The sequence below is a fragment of the Ricinus communis genome, chromosome 4, assembly GCF_019578655.1.
Source record: "Ricinus communis isolate WT05 ecotype wild-type chromosome 4, ASM1957865v1, whole genome shotgun sequence".
NCBI classification, from domain to species: Eukaryota; Viridiplantae; Streptophyta; class Magnoliopsida; order Malpighiales; family Euphorbiaceae; genus Ricinus; species Ricinus communis.
Window position 1 is genome coordinate 7,955,944 of NC_063259.1, and position 15,261 is coordinate 7,971,204.

Consider the following 15,261-nt stretch of genomic DNA (forward strand, 5'->3'; position numbering starts at 1 on the left):
TTAACATAATAAATTAAATAGATTTACAAGAATTACAGTAAAATAATAAACGAACAAAAGAAAATAAAATAAGAAAGTAACAAAGCGAGGAAGAAAAAGAAAACTGAAAAATAAAAAGTGTGTAAAAGGAACGAGCAATAAAAGGTTCTTCAATACGAAGAAACAAAAACTAGAATGGGTATTTAGAGCATAATTAGAATCATGCCAATAATATTTTTTTTCAACCACCAATATTTTTTTTTTTTCAACCACTAACACAAAGTTAAGTTATTGAACATAAACACAAACAATAATTAAAATATTAAATACAACATTATTGAAGTGTAAGAACAAATAATGTTAGATTTTATTAATAATAACAAGGTAAAATAATAGTTTAACAAAGTTTCTTATCTAATTTTTTAGAGAAGAATTTAATTATCAATTGACACAAGTAAAAAATTTTGATGTGATTGATCATAACATATATATATATGTATTGTTGTTCATAAAATAAAATATATTATTGTTAAAATTTAAAACCATAACAAAGTCTAACATAATTCTTAGTTTATAATGTTGATTTAAATTCTATTTTTTATTTTTAAATAGATTGACCAATGTATTATATTTATAAATCTATTAACTAAATTAGAAAAAAGGTGGGAATAAGCCCTTAATATTTAGAGCGAGAGTAGATAAGCCATTATTTTCTTTTTTGCACAAATAAATACATAAAAAACATTTTTGTTGTATTCTAAGCCCCTAATTAAACGGAATATCTATTTCAAATGAATGCGGTGCCGTTATCTAGAAAAAAGGTTTTTAAATTACTTTTAATTTTTAATATTTGATTTCTATACAAAAAAAAATTAGAAAGAAAACGAACATCACGATTTCCAATTCACTGCCGCCTTCACCACAGTTAACACTCCACCACCTGCAACCTATCATTACCACTACCATTGCTCCATTACTGCACACATGCATCCGCCACCACAACCACTGCCGCATCTTCTTATCACCATTAAAGCAACCAACAGCTCAACTATGAGTCTAATCTCTTCCAAAAATCAAATATCCAAAAGCAACAACAGTAACATTCATTACCGCAACTGGTTGAGCAACAACAGATATCGCCTCAGCCATATCTCAATTTGCTTCAACCTCTCAAGTAGAAAAGTTGGGCATCCTCAGGCAAACATCTCTCTTAGTTATGTTTCATTATCAACGTTCCCAAACAAACATCTCAAAATACTCAAAAGCAAACATCTATAAGATTAATGTAAAACAAGAAAGATAAAACCAGAAACACTGCAGCATGTTTACTTGTAAAAAACTTTTTTCATTTTCATTTTCTAGTTTTTGAGAAAAATGATAACTTAACATGTTTACTTTATAAAAAATATTTTGTATTCTATTTAGGTAATATTTTATGTATAAAGGTAAACTTCGAATAAATGAAGTGAAAACTTTTTAATTTTATTTAAAAATAAGTGACTTTTATATAAAAAAAAATATAGAAAACATATTAAATTTATTTTCAAAAATTTTTTAAGGTTTAATTATAATTTTGAAAACTTAATAAATTATTTTCTATTTTCATTTTAGAAAAATAGGATAAATAAATATAAAATTCTGTTTTCTATTTCCATTTGAAAAGTTTTATAAAAAATTATCAGTTTTATATAAGTAAACAAGCCCTCGGGATCTGCTTATTTGTAGAAATTTTTTTCCATTATCAGTTCTTGATTTTTAAGGAAAATGAAAACTTTTATAGGAAATTTGTAGAATTTATAAAACATGTTTACTTTATAGAAAAAAGATTATATTCTATTTAGGTAATATTTTAAATATAAGGATAGACTTGGAATAAATGAATTGAAAACTTCTTGCTTTCATTTAAAAATAATTAACTTCTTATATAAAGAAAAATATAAAAGAAAAACATATTAAACTTGCTTTTAAGAATTTTTCAAAATTTAATTGTAATTTTAAGAACATAAAAAATTATTTCTATAAAATAGTTTATATGCTCCTAGCTCTAAATGTTAGGGGCTTACCCACTATATTATTATTATATTTAACTAAAATAAAAACTTATCAAATTTAAATATATAATTACTTTTGACATTAAACAGGGGAATTTTCTTTGAGTTGTAATCCACTTATTTAAATTTCATTATATTTATAAATAGAAAAATCCATTTGTTATTTATAAAAATATTTACTCTTTTTTAAAACTAATAATAAATAAATTTACTATAATTTTTAGAGTTCAAATAATATTTACTACTAATATGTGTTCTCTAATATTTATCTCTTAAAAATACTTTATTAATTTATATGAGATTATAATTAAGATTATGTAATTTTATATTAATTTTATTTTCTAACAAAAATTAAATTAAAAATACTTGAGTTTTATTGTCTACAAAATATTCTTTTTATATAAGAATTCTTTTTTATTGTATTTAATCTCACTATTGTTAATTTTATTTTTGATTTAATGCATGGTTAACTCCTTTGACTTAAAGGATATAACCAATTTAAAGTCATTTTCATACGAATAGAAAATAACACATATATAAACTATTAAGATATTAATATTGAGTGATTGACAAGTACTTACTATAGGTATATATATATATATATATATATATATATAATGATATAATAGTTGATCAATTACTTATTGAATTGAGAATGTCCATAAAATTATGATAGAATTAGAATTGAAATGTATTATTACTAACTAATTATATTAGAATTAAGAATGTAGATTTTTATTAATTTAATATAATTTATTAGAAAAATATTAGATTATAAATAAAAAGACAAATTTTATGGACCTAAAGCTGATACCAATTAGTTTCTTTGTTTGGAAAGGTAATTAGAATTTTTATTAATAACATATAATTAGTAATGAAAAGTCCGAAACAAATGTTTGGTTCAAGCTATACTATTTTTTTTTTTTACTTTTAAAATTACATTAAATTATAATTAATAGTTAAAAATTTTAATAGAGTTAGACTTTTATAATTAGACTTGTAGTTAATAAATTAATAATACAATTTATTATTAAATTAAATTAACTAAATTAATTAAAAAATAAGTAAATTGTTTAGGTAAAGTTGTCCGTCCCCTCCCGTTGCATTTTACATAATGTTATGATATATATAATCTCTTCTTTCCAACACACCGACATATTGTGAAAGAAATCATGCCCATCAAATCTAAATGGATGGTTAATTGGTTAGCAGCAAGCCCATTAGCTAGATGCTGCAAAGGGCACTTGAAGGGAAACCATTGTTAGCATTGCTGATGTCTTAATACTTCCTACATGAGGCTAAAAAGAAATGCATAGCATCAAATTCAGAGAACATATGTTACATCAGCCAAAATGCAGGTACCTGGATTGAGCGAGTAAAGTTAAACAGTGGAGAAAGAAAATGAAATCGAACAGTGAATGAAACATTAGAGTAAGAAAAATGAGTTATTTTTGCAAGAACAAACTCACCTGGCCTCATGAGAGAAAATCCAAGTCTTATGCTTGTACAAATACACGCATCATCATGAAACACAAAAGACACCAGCCTGCATATTGTGAATGGTTGTAAAATCAGAATATTAACATGAAAACAGAAGCTCAAGTCTCTTGGATATATTTTTCCGTTTTCAAACACGAGCAAGGGTGTTACTGTTTTTCCTTACATCTTCGACAATAAATTTATCCACATAACTCTGTGATGGCAATAACCACTCTGACAAGTAGACTGACTTATTATGGTTTCGGTCAATAGAAATATGGTCATCTGCAAGGCAATAACAAAACTGCATATGTGAATGGAAAGATGAAGTTTGGCTACCTGTAAGACAAAGACAACAGAGAGAAATTATTGAAATGTATAGCATAAACAAATTTTTGAACCTGTGGCTTGTACAAGTATTCTGAGCGTAACAAAGGACTGCATCAACACAGCACAATTAATTAGATGACGAAAAGAAGAAAGCAGAAAACATAGTGCTATTCAGTAATATATTCAAGATATAGAAATTGTGAAATTAACAAATACTTGTGTTTTGGATTTTTTTCAGCATAATCTGTGCAAGTAGAACATATTAAAAAATAATGTCACCTTAAATTACCAGTTATAATTTGGCTAGAATAAAGAATTGTTGATTGGGCGCTTATATTGTGTTATTCAGTAATTACTGGCCGAGTTTTGGAACACAAAAGGTTCAGCATACAATTTTTCTAAGAAAAATTATAGAACACAAATAATTACAAATAAGAAGTAGATCGGCAAACATATGGCCCATTCAGAACAATTTTAGTACAGTTTGTCATAGATAACAATTGTTTATCATGAATCTTTTCACCTGACAGTGCCAGTTCAACCTTATAACTTTATTTTGTGTACCTATGGAGGGATTTGAAACCTGGAGAATTTGATAATACGTAGAATATCTGATTGATTAGATTCATGTACTTAGGTTTCCTACAAATACTCAACAGCAAATAAGCCCTCATCCCTATTATAAATATAATTTTCATGCATAAATCTATTACATTATCAAGTACACTTATTTTCATTCAGAACAATTTAAATTCTCTCATTTGCAGTACAACTACCCAAGCAGAGCATAAGATTGTTCCTTCATGAGGTACATAACAAAAGAAATTGTGGCATATGTTTGACTTAAAATTCTATTCTACAAAAGAACGAAAAAACAGCAGGCCTATGTTAGGAAATTAGTATTCACATAACTATTAGGCTATGGGAAGAGTTCTAACAGGCGCCAGAAAATATGAGATGGAGAAGAAGGCAATCTCTAAAGATATTAAAGCACACAAATAATCAAGGAACATTACCTGCCAGACAGAAGACATATACTCACGATGCACAAGCTTATTTGATACACTTGAAACTGCAGAACCCGGTGAACATGGCCTCTTGAGATTCCTTTGCCAAAAAAGATTATTGGGCATCAACAAGTTACATGAGAATACAAATAGAAAGTCAAACATTGGCTTCTAAGAAATTACTGAGATAACTTTTTATTCATTGAATCTTTGTTAGGACAATTAAGCCACGCTTAAGAATATGGCTTTAAGCATTGTAGTCTGCTTGAAAAGGAATTAAAAATGATAATGGATATCACGAGTCAATTATGAAAATATTTCAAAATACACTGCAAGAATCTGAATGCTACAGTGATACATGGAAACATCAAGTCATTCAGAACCCAAGCAAGGACCAGAAAGGGGAAGCCTGTGCATAGATATAGATGCTCGGAATTGGAAATTTGTACTACTATCGGATTTAACAGATTGAAGAATACATTGAAGGTCATGCCAACATATAAAATGCACTATTGCTATATAGAAGGCATTGCGAAACTGGCAATAAATGCATAACCTGAACAAGATTGTCAAGAAAGGAAGAGATGAACACAAAAAAAAGGGAAAAAATATTAGCGCCAAGTTTTATGCTTGCCCGTTGTAATTTGATTGAAGGATTCAAAAATATTAATCAATAAAGTTACACCCATATATATAAATATACACTACATACAATCCTAATCAATTTAGGATTTCTAATTGAACCAATCTTCTAATTGCTATATACAATCATATTTTATGTACAACACTCCCTCTTAAGCTGGAGCATACATATTAATCACGCTCAGCTTATTACAATAATAATCAACCCGAATTGTTACAGTGATAATCAACCCGAATCCCATTAAGGGACTTTGTGAAGATACCTCCCAGTTATTCTCCTATGTTACAGTCAAGCTCACTCCAAACACATTTCAAGGATTGGTTTACAGACGTTTCACTCATGGTCAGAAGAAAAAGAAAGTGACGGCAGCATCTAAGAAGGAAATACTGGCAGCAGCTGGTGATTCAAAGAACTGATGATAGCAGTAGTTTGATTTAGTTAAGTTCTATGTAGTAGTTTGTTTTTGTTTAGTTAATTTCTATACAATGTAATTTCTTTATTTTTTTTTGTAATTTCCATGTAATATATAAACATGGAAAGCAGTTACTATTAGGAATAGCAGTTATCTTAATGGGAAGTTTCTGCTGTAGGATAGTTATATTGTAATGTATTATAATCAAGTTTGTTTAATGAAAAGAAAACAAGTTGAAATTCCAAAAATCTGGTGTGTTAATGAGATCGTTGGGTTCTCTCTTAACGAGCCTAAATTCAGTTAATTCACAAAATAGGTCACAAGGACAGAGATTCTCAAACGAATAAACCAAACACTAATCCACATTTTGATTTCCAAGTTCATAGACCTATAACTTAATCTATTACCTGAGACCATAACATCCGGTCTTCACATAAACTGTAGAAATCAAACCTTGCTGAATCTTCTCACGAACGAAATGGCAATTAATCTCGATATGCTTAGTTCATTCATGAAATACAGGATTGCATGCAATGTGAATAGTAGCTTGGTTATCACACCACAACTTGGCTGGTACTGAAGATTTAAGACCTACTTCAATCAAAAGCTTTTATATCCACATTATTTCACACACAAGCCGTAGCTCTATACTCTGGTTACACTTGAACGTGAGACAACATTCTGCTTTTTGCTTTTTCACGAAACCAAATTCCCTCCAACAAGTACACAACAACCTAAAGTAGACCTATGATCATCTTTGGATCTCGCCCTGTCAGCATCTGGAAAACATTCAATTCTAGGATGATCATGATTACCATACAATATTTCTCGCCCAAGTGCTCCTTTTAAGTAGCAAAAAAATTTGTTCAATGGTTGTCTAGTGATTAATTGTTGGAGAGCACATATATTGACTCACCACACTAACTAAATACGCAATATTTGAACAAGTCCAAGTAAGATAATTCAACTTTCCAACTAATTTTCTATATCTCTCAAGATCTTTAAATAATTCATCATCTTTATGAGTTGCAAGTTAGGAACCATTGGAGTATTGCATGACTTAGCTCCCAACTTCCTCATCTCAGACAACAAATCAAGTACATATTTCCTTTAAGATAAAAATATTCCCCTCTTACTTCTTGTTACCTCAACACCCAAGAAGTATCTCAACATTCCCAAATCTTTGCTATGAAACTGAGTATGGAAAAGATTTGAGGGATGAAATCCATATAATATCACTCCCAGTAATAATAATATCATCCACAAACACGACTAACAAAATGATACCAATAGCAGAATGCTTATTAAAAAAAAGAATGATCCAACTTACTTTTCTTCATGCCAAAATTCTTACCTACCTGACTAAATTTTCTAAACCAAGCGCAAGGACTCTGCTTCAATCCGTACAGAGACTTATGAAGATAGCAAACTATTCCATGCTCCCCTAAGCAATAAAGCCAAGCAGTTGCTCCATATAAACTTCCTCTTGAAGATTTCCATGGGAAAAAACATTTTTGATGTCTAACTGATGGAAAGGCCAATTATAAGTAGCCGCCATAGAAATAAACAATCTTATAGAAGTCAGCTTAGCAACAGGAAAAATGTATCAAAATAATCTACTCCATAAGTCTGAGAATATCCTTAAGCAACAAGACAAGCTTTAAATCTGGCAATGGATTCATCAGGATTGACTTTAACAGCAAACACCCATTTACACCCAATAGCCTTCTTAGTTGCAGGCAAATTTACTGAAATCCAAGTACCATTATCCTCTAAAGCACTCATCTCCTCAATCACAACCTTACGCCAACCAGGATGAGAAAAAGCTTCTTTAACAGTCTTAAGGATAATTATAGAATCAAGAGATGAAATAAAAGAACAAGAGGGCGACAAATGATTATAAGACACAAATGAAGACACTGGATATATGCACGTACGCTTACCTTTACGAAGAGCAATAGGAAACTCACTGTCAGAGACTGGTAGTGATGATGAAGGAACAAGATCATTTAAGACTGGATCTGACGACGAAGGAGCTGGTTTAGAACATGGAACCGGAGGGGTTGATTGCGAGAATAAACTTATACTATAGGTGGCTTAGGTTTATCAGGAGCAGATGTAACAGTATAAATTAACAAATCCTCATCCTCCCCCAAACTTAAATGAGAAGTAGATGGAAAGAAAGGTGTATCTTTTAGAAAAGTGACATTAGCTAACACAAAATATTTGTTAAGAGAAAGACAATAGCATTTATAACCTTTTTGAACACGAGAATACCTAAGAAAATACACTTTAAAGATTTTAGATCTAGCTTGGTAACCTGAGGACGAACATCCCGAACAAAGGATGTACAGCCAAATATCTTAGGCTCAACAGGAAACAATGTTATATTTGGAAACAGAACATGATAAGGAATTTTACCTAAAAGACAGATGAAGAGAAAAGGTTAATTAAAAAACATGCTATGGAAACTGCATCAACAAAGCTCTTGCAATTTCAAGAAGGTCTCTATTTCTTTCTTGTAGCGACTCCATTTTAAGATGGCGTATCTACACAAAAAGTTTTATAAATACTGTCATGCTGAAGGATGTAAGTTTGAAAGGATTTTGACAATTATTCTTTAAGATTATCACTCCTCAATATTTGTACAAAAACATTAAATTGAGTTTTAACTTCTGCACAAAAGCAAAAAAATGAGAAGACACCTCTGACCAATTTTTCATTAAATATAACCATGACATACAAGAGTAATCATCAATAAAAATAATAAGATATATATACCTAGTTTTGGACTCAACTAGACACGGACCCTAAACATCTGAATGGAGTAACTCAAAAGGAGCACTAGCTCGTTTATTGACTTTAGGACTTGAACTAAGATAATGGTATTTAGCAAACTAATAAGAATCAAAATTTAATGAAGACAAACTCTGAAACTGGGAACAAAGTTGGTTTAACACATGAAGAGAAGGGTGACCCAACCTAAATGTGCTTTGAGAGGGGCTACAATTCCATAACAGACTATAGATCTTGAAATTTTTGTATTAAGGATGTAAAGATCTCTAGACTCATGTCTTTTACCAATAATCGTGTTCGTCATAAGATCCTAAAAGAAACAGTGATCGGGAGAAAATGAGATACAACAGTTAAGGCTATGAGTGAGTTTGTTGACAGAAATTAAATTAAATGATAACTGTGGTAAACTAAGAACAAATAACAAAGAAAGTGATGGTGTTGAATTAATTGTTCCATACCTAATAACACAAAATGTTGACCCATCTGCTAAAGTAAGTGAAAAGGTAAATTTATGCGACTTGAAGGTAGAAAACAGATTTGAATTACCTGTCAAATGATCTGTAGCACCAGATCAATGACCCAGTTTGAAAAGGAAACAAGAAATGTATTGGGTTTACCTGACTCAACGATGGTAGTAACAGGAGGAGATTGAGTTTTCAATAATTCTTGGTACTGGGCAAATTTTGCATACTCATCTGCAGATAGCATTACAGGCTTTTAGAAGTATCTGTGGTGGATGCAATATGGGCAAACTGTGTTTTCTTATTCTGCAACTTTCTAAAATCCTACTACATATGTTCTGGCTTATGACAGTAGTGACGCGCTATCTCTCCTGACTCTCATCCACAAGTATTAGTATTCCTATCATAGTTGCTAGATCTCATCCCTTTACTACCATTCCCGCTCTTGTATTGTTGTCTTCCTAATTTAGATGTAGTATTATGACTAACAAGTACACTACTAAGCTGAACAAGTGAAGAATTTTCTATACGAATGACTCTACTAAAAGCATCTTGTAGAGAAGAAATTTCTAAGCTAGAAAGAATTTGTAGTGTCCTAAATAATTCATTAATTCTCTGACTGTCCTACAGAAATTCTTAATTCTTCAACTCCAATCAAGATAATTTGTAGCATTAAGTTTATGTTCTGTGATTTTCGACATCAACAAAACCACATCAGAAACAACCAGTCTTTTTCTCAGCCATATTTCATGAAGAATAAACCCAACATACCCAAATATAGAAAACAAATTTTGCCTAAGAAAATTTTTGAAAAACCAAACCTGTAAGAAAAGATGTCCCACACCGCAATTGATATTGACCCAAACAGGTACACAAACAATTTGTAGAAGCCTAGGCGATTTCATTGAGACAAATCGGAGCAAATTTTGGCACAGGACATGTCTCCACATGCCGGCAAGTTAGGCTGCAACAGAGATCTTCCATAGGTGTGTGTGGCTCACGCGCAGGGCTGCTGATCGCCGGATTTTGGAAAACCACTAATTGGCAGGTGATCTTTCTTCCTATATGGGCGATGACAATAACAAAGCACTCTAGGATGATGACCCAAATATTGAACAAAAACTGTCACTATATTTTTCAGCAATCCCAAACCCAAAAAATATACTAGAAGTTCTAATTTCTTTAGTTCTTGGCTCTGATACCATGTAATTTGACTGAAGGATTCGAATAAATTAATCAATAGAGTTACACCCATATATATACACACACACACACACTACATATAATCCTAATCAATTTAAGAGTCCTAATTAAACCAATCTTCTAATTGCTATATACAATTCTATTTTATATACGTCTATAATACCGATCAACCGAAACAAATGTACTCTCGTTGACAAACGTAGGATGTGCATTTCACCACAACCAGCCAAATAAGTAATTTCTTAAACCGAAACAGCAATACAATGGAACTATAAAAATTCATCATTTTGGTTTCTCAAGAACTAACCATTTGATGTTATTTGCTGCATATCTATTCCCAAGAATGGTTGCTTTTGCAGCAATCACGAGCATAGGATGCACCAGTAGAAGCTTTTTGATCTCCTGAACAATAGTTTCCCAAACATTCTGGAGCGAGAAACCTTTCCTATGTGCCAAACATTACCATGACTATATCACAAAGTCCTTCAATATGGTACACAAGAATAATGTATTATAGCATACACATCACTAACTCGCTGTGCATAGTTATTAAAGGCACTCTCGAGGCGCATGCCCTTGCACTCAGCCCCCAAAAGAAGGGTAATGTTACAAACGCATGCAACTTAGTACACCATAACCTGCAGGCAAGGTGCACTCACATCGCGCTTTTCTTACAATCAACTATTTTTACGTTTATTTTTTTTCATTTAAGTTTGAAAATAGCTTATCACAGACCTGTAATCACATATCTGAGAGAATAAATCGATCACTTTATTCACACCAATAACACGTATATATACACAAGTAGGAAGACTCCTTAACATGGTAGGAATACTATACAAGGAGGACTCCTATTTAGGGTATACAACCTATCCTATATACATTTTGTAACAAGACTAACCACGCAAAATTATCTCAATAGAAAAAGGAAAAGGATAAAAGAAAAGATAATTTAAAGAAAGAGACGACCGACTTAGGGCAAAGGAGACATGATTAAAAGAAAAAAGAAGTTGCTGCTCACAAAAGAAGTTGCTGGAACACTAGTAAATCATTGTGCTTTGATATGTGTTTTAAGAATCGTTGCTATTTAGTATTAGTAGGATTAGGAATATCATTTTAATTCTGATGTCTTTTAAATTCCTCAAATTCAATTTTAGATTTAGAAACCTTTATTGCTAAGTTTCTGTGTTTATTTTTGTCACGACTCTTGTTTTGAGTATTAGTTATGTTATTGTATAAGCTTGCTAGTACCATTTTTCAATTTTATTTTGTCTAGTATCCATCAAGCGTGCACTTGCGTGCAGGCTCCAGAGCCCTTTTGTGCCTTTGTGTGTGCCCTACGCTATATGCAGATATAAAACCCCAAACAGATAGTACCATGAAAAAGAATGAAAATCCAAAAGCATTCTCACTAGGTCTTTCTGTTAGTGGAAAACACCATACCTTCAACCCAACTCCCAAACCAGTTTCCTCCATGTCTTTCTAATCTTTTAGGATTTGTTTGACAGCAAATAAGAAAGAAACAAACTCCTGTAAATGTTATGACTTTTTTAAATTTTAGTTTTCGAAATTTTGAGAGAAAAATTAATAAATAAATGAAGCATGTTAAGATTGTTTTTATATGTTTCTAATTTTTTTTCTCTATTAGGCCTCCATTGTTTTCTTTTGAAGTTCATTAGGTTGAGCATTTCTGTAAATTTTACAGAACCTATTGTAGTTTCAAATTTTGACTTTGTAGTCACTACCATAATGTGTATTCAAATTTTTAGTACTAAATGTATCAATATTTATCCATTTTATAAGTTCGACTAAATTCTTAGCATCTACACTAGAGTTGAGCCACTTCAGTTGGTTCCTAATGCAGGATAGCAATATTAAATTTAGGAACTTAATTCTTATTAATAATTAAATTCCTAATTCCGATATACTTTCCTGCAGCAAGTCACAATACCTTATTATGATTGTTTTTCTTTTTTGGTTATAGAAGACTAACAACAGGATGTAGTTCAAATCAAATAATATTTTGGTATTTAAAAATGTACTATTAAAACTTTAGATAATGCTAAAACTATAAGTTTAAAGGCTATATTTCAACTTCCACTAGATACTAAGAAAACTGCAGGATTGAATATAAAAACCTTTTACAGCAAAATGATACAATCACCTGCTGTTATCACCGAGGAATGATGTTGAAGCCCGATCTACCCAGTGAAAAGCTCCAATACTAAAAGGGATAAATAGGAAAGGAGCAAAAGAAGATTACATTAGATAATTCTCGATAGATAATAATATGATTGATGTTTGTTAATACTCAATCAAGATTGGGAAACATTAAAGAATAAAATATAAAAATATAATGTCTTTTTTCTAAAGCATCCAACAAAACTCTTTCTGATGCTTTTCACATTCAAGGTCCACGAAAATTTCAACAAGGATCCATTACATGTAAACCTTTTTCAAAAAGTGTAGCCAGCACCTACTAGAAAGAAATCAGCTTTGCTTTCCCTCTATCAAAAAGGGGCGCAGCACTTAAACAAAACGAACCTAATAGGCTCTTCTTTATATATTACATAGGCCCAGCACATGCACCTCTATGACCCTCTTTCTTTTTAAAATATTTTCTCTAAACTTGATATGTTAAAAATTTGTGCCATGTTCTTCTTCAAAGACATTAACAATTAAATCTCCAGCAAACTAGCATAGCACATGTTCTTCCTCAAAGACATTAACAATTAAATCTCCAGCAAACTAGCATAGCACTCAAAGTCTCAACAACTACGATAAGATCTTTGGCTTCATTTTACCACATATTATGTGTCATAAAAAGTTCTCAGTTCTTTTTGTAAGGTAGCACTACAATTAAACAAACACTATGCACATATGTACATTTAAAGCAAAATAATCATTCCTTTGCACTAAGGATACTAATATAGTAACCATACCAAAATTTTTGTGTTATCAAATACAACAAATTGTGAAAACGTTATGATATAGTAGAAAAGGAAGCAAATAAACTGAAACCAGGCATAGTATTGAAAAGGCACAATAATCAAAAACCCAATGGCAAACCTGTCAATCATCATGCAACTGATGGTAATTCCTTGAGCTTCTCTATCCCTTTGAATTTGATGACGCAAAGTCTATAACCCAGAAAGTGAAAAAGAAAAAAACAAAACAAAACAAAAACAAAAAGTTCAAAAATGGTGTCAGATCAAGGTAAGCTTTAGAAAGAAATAAATAGCTAATATGCACCAAACCACCACAGATTGAGGAGGCAAGATAAATTACCGGGATCAATTACATTTAGTTTGGTCATAGGCAATCACGGGGTCTCATTACTTCCATTCAAAGCAGCGGATCAGAATAAGAAAAAAAATAAATTTAAAAAAGCCATATTTTAGCCATGATCAAGTACCTTAGCATGAAAAGTTAAATGGGATGCACTATTAACAAGCTCATATCGAACTAACCGAAAATTGGCTCATTAACTTTTGATATTTGAGTTAAATGGGATTCTTCAATCCCATTTTTTTTTCTTTTTGTGTATTCAGAAATAGCAATTACGGTTCATTAATTTAAACATTGAGTAAGGAACAGATATTATGACCTTGAGAGTAGCAAGAAACTCAAGGCTATCATAACAACGGATATAGCGAAACCGTCTCATGCAAGCTCCAAATATTTCCTCATCATCAGATCCTACCCAAATTTTTAAACCAAAATTTACAAAGTAAAACCAGAATAATAACAACAATAAAGGGTATCTAAATTAGCTTACCGTTTGTTTGGATGATGCGATTCTTGAGGATTTGAGAAAGGCGTAAGATGTCAAAACGACAATCCAAGTCAACAAAGAAGACTAAACGACCCAATCCTCCGCAATATTGAGGAAGAATGCAATGGGTTGCAGATTGCATGAGTATGTGAGTTTTGGCAGAAGGAGAGGAGCCTATAACCTCGATCACATTCCCTACGCGAATTGGAACTTTATGAAAAGGAGGAGGAAGATGTAAGTAGGGCCTCTCCTTTTGAACCCTTGACAGCATCTCCCTCCCGCTCTCATCTCCCTCTATCCACCCTCTTATTCCGTTGCTCATCGATTTATTCTCTAGTTCCTACCTGTTTCTGCGCAAAATTTTTGAAGTATTAGAGCGGGAATGGTTCTTCTTTTCTGTTTCTTTTGTCTGTTTGGAAAGCTGTGGCAGTGTGGCTCCACAGTGGCCTATAAGAGTTTTTTGTTTTAAAAATCCTGCAATGCGAAACTTTTATCTCAAAAATAAGTCTATTGGTATAAATTTTAGAATTCTTTTTTAATATTAGTAAATTTATCAAAAAAAATATAAACGTTTTGGTAATTTTAACTAATTGATTAAGTCTGTCAAATTTTGATATATTTTATCTATTGCGACCTAAAATACCCACAATCTTTAGTATTTAAATGTGTGGGGTTATCCGACTTCTAATGTAGTTAGATTGGTTTTCTTAATTAAATGGAGTGGTTGCATTAGCACAATTTATATATATATATATATATATATATATATTAATTTTTGAAATCTAAAATTTTTTAACACATATGATTAATTTCTTACATATATAATTTTTATTTTGACATGTATATTATTTTTGATACGTGAGATTCAAGCTTATGTGTAATTTTATAATTTTTTTCATTAATTTATTAATTAATAATTTACATTTCTAATTAAACACTCATTCTAATCTTAAAAAATAACATATTAATAATAAATTAGTTTTCTAATGATTAGTTTTCTAAATAGATAATATTTAGTTTCTAGTTAGATAATGATTATTCTAAAAATATCAAACTAATTATATTTGAATATTATATCAAGTAATAGATTATTTTTTAAATTAGATAATGATTTTAATTATAGAA

General features: G+C 30.9%; 1 protein-coding gene across 2 annotated transcripts; it reads right to left on the reverse strand.

The window, feature by feature from the left end:
* Positions 1 to 3,033: 3,033 nt before the first annotated feature.
* LOC8286544 (DNA repair protein XRCC2 homolog) lies at positions 3,034 to 14,592 on the reverse strand. 2 transcript variants are annotated; one of them, XM_015717259.3, is made up of 10 exons: positions 14,140 to 14,592; positions 13,969 to 14,060; positions 13,431 to 13,501; positions 12,526 to 12,585; positions 10,669 to 10,806; positions 4,856 to 4,946; positions 3,911 to 3,947; positions 3,694 to 3,794; positions 3,500 to 3,576; positions 3,034 to 3,392 (listed from the first exon to the last, which is right to left on the reverse strand). In XM_015717259.3, exons 1-9 carry the CDS (start codon positions 14,456 to 14,458, stop codon positions 3,553 to 3,555), a joined length of 933 nt encoding a protein of 310 aa, XP_015572745.1. In that variant the 5' UTR covers positions 14,459 to 14,592; the 3' UTR covers positions 3,034 to 3,392; positions 3,500 to 3,552. The 2 variants fall into 2 exon arrangements, with proteins under 2 accessions (XP_015572745.1, XP_048229431.1); XM_048373474.1 differs by lacking the exon at positions 10,669 to 10,806.
* Positions 14,593 to 15,261: the final 669 nt, after the last annotated feature.

What these genes read in the sequence shown, in the direction of transcription:
- LOC8286544 (XM_015717259.3), bottom strand. Translation starts at nt 14,458, where the DNA reads ATGAGCAACGGAATAAGAGGGTGGATAGAGGGAGATGAGAGCGGGAGG. An exon ending in GCAGCAAATAACATCAAATG is followed by an intron (nt 4,947 to 10,668) that starts GTTAGTTCTTGA and finishes TTTTTGGCAAAG; the next exon opens with GAATCTCAAGAGGCCATGTT. An exon ending in AATACTTGTACAAGCCACAG is followed by an intron (nt 3,795 to 3,910) that starts GTTCAAAAATTT and finishes ATTGCCTTGCAG; the next exon opens with ATGACCATATTTCTATTGAC.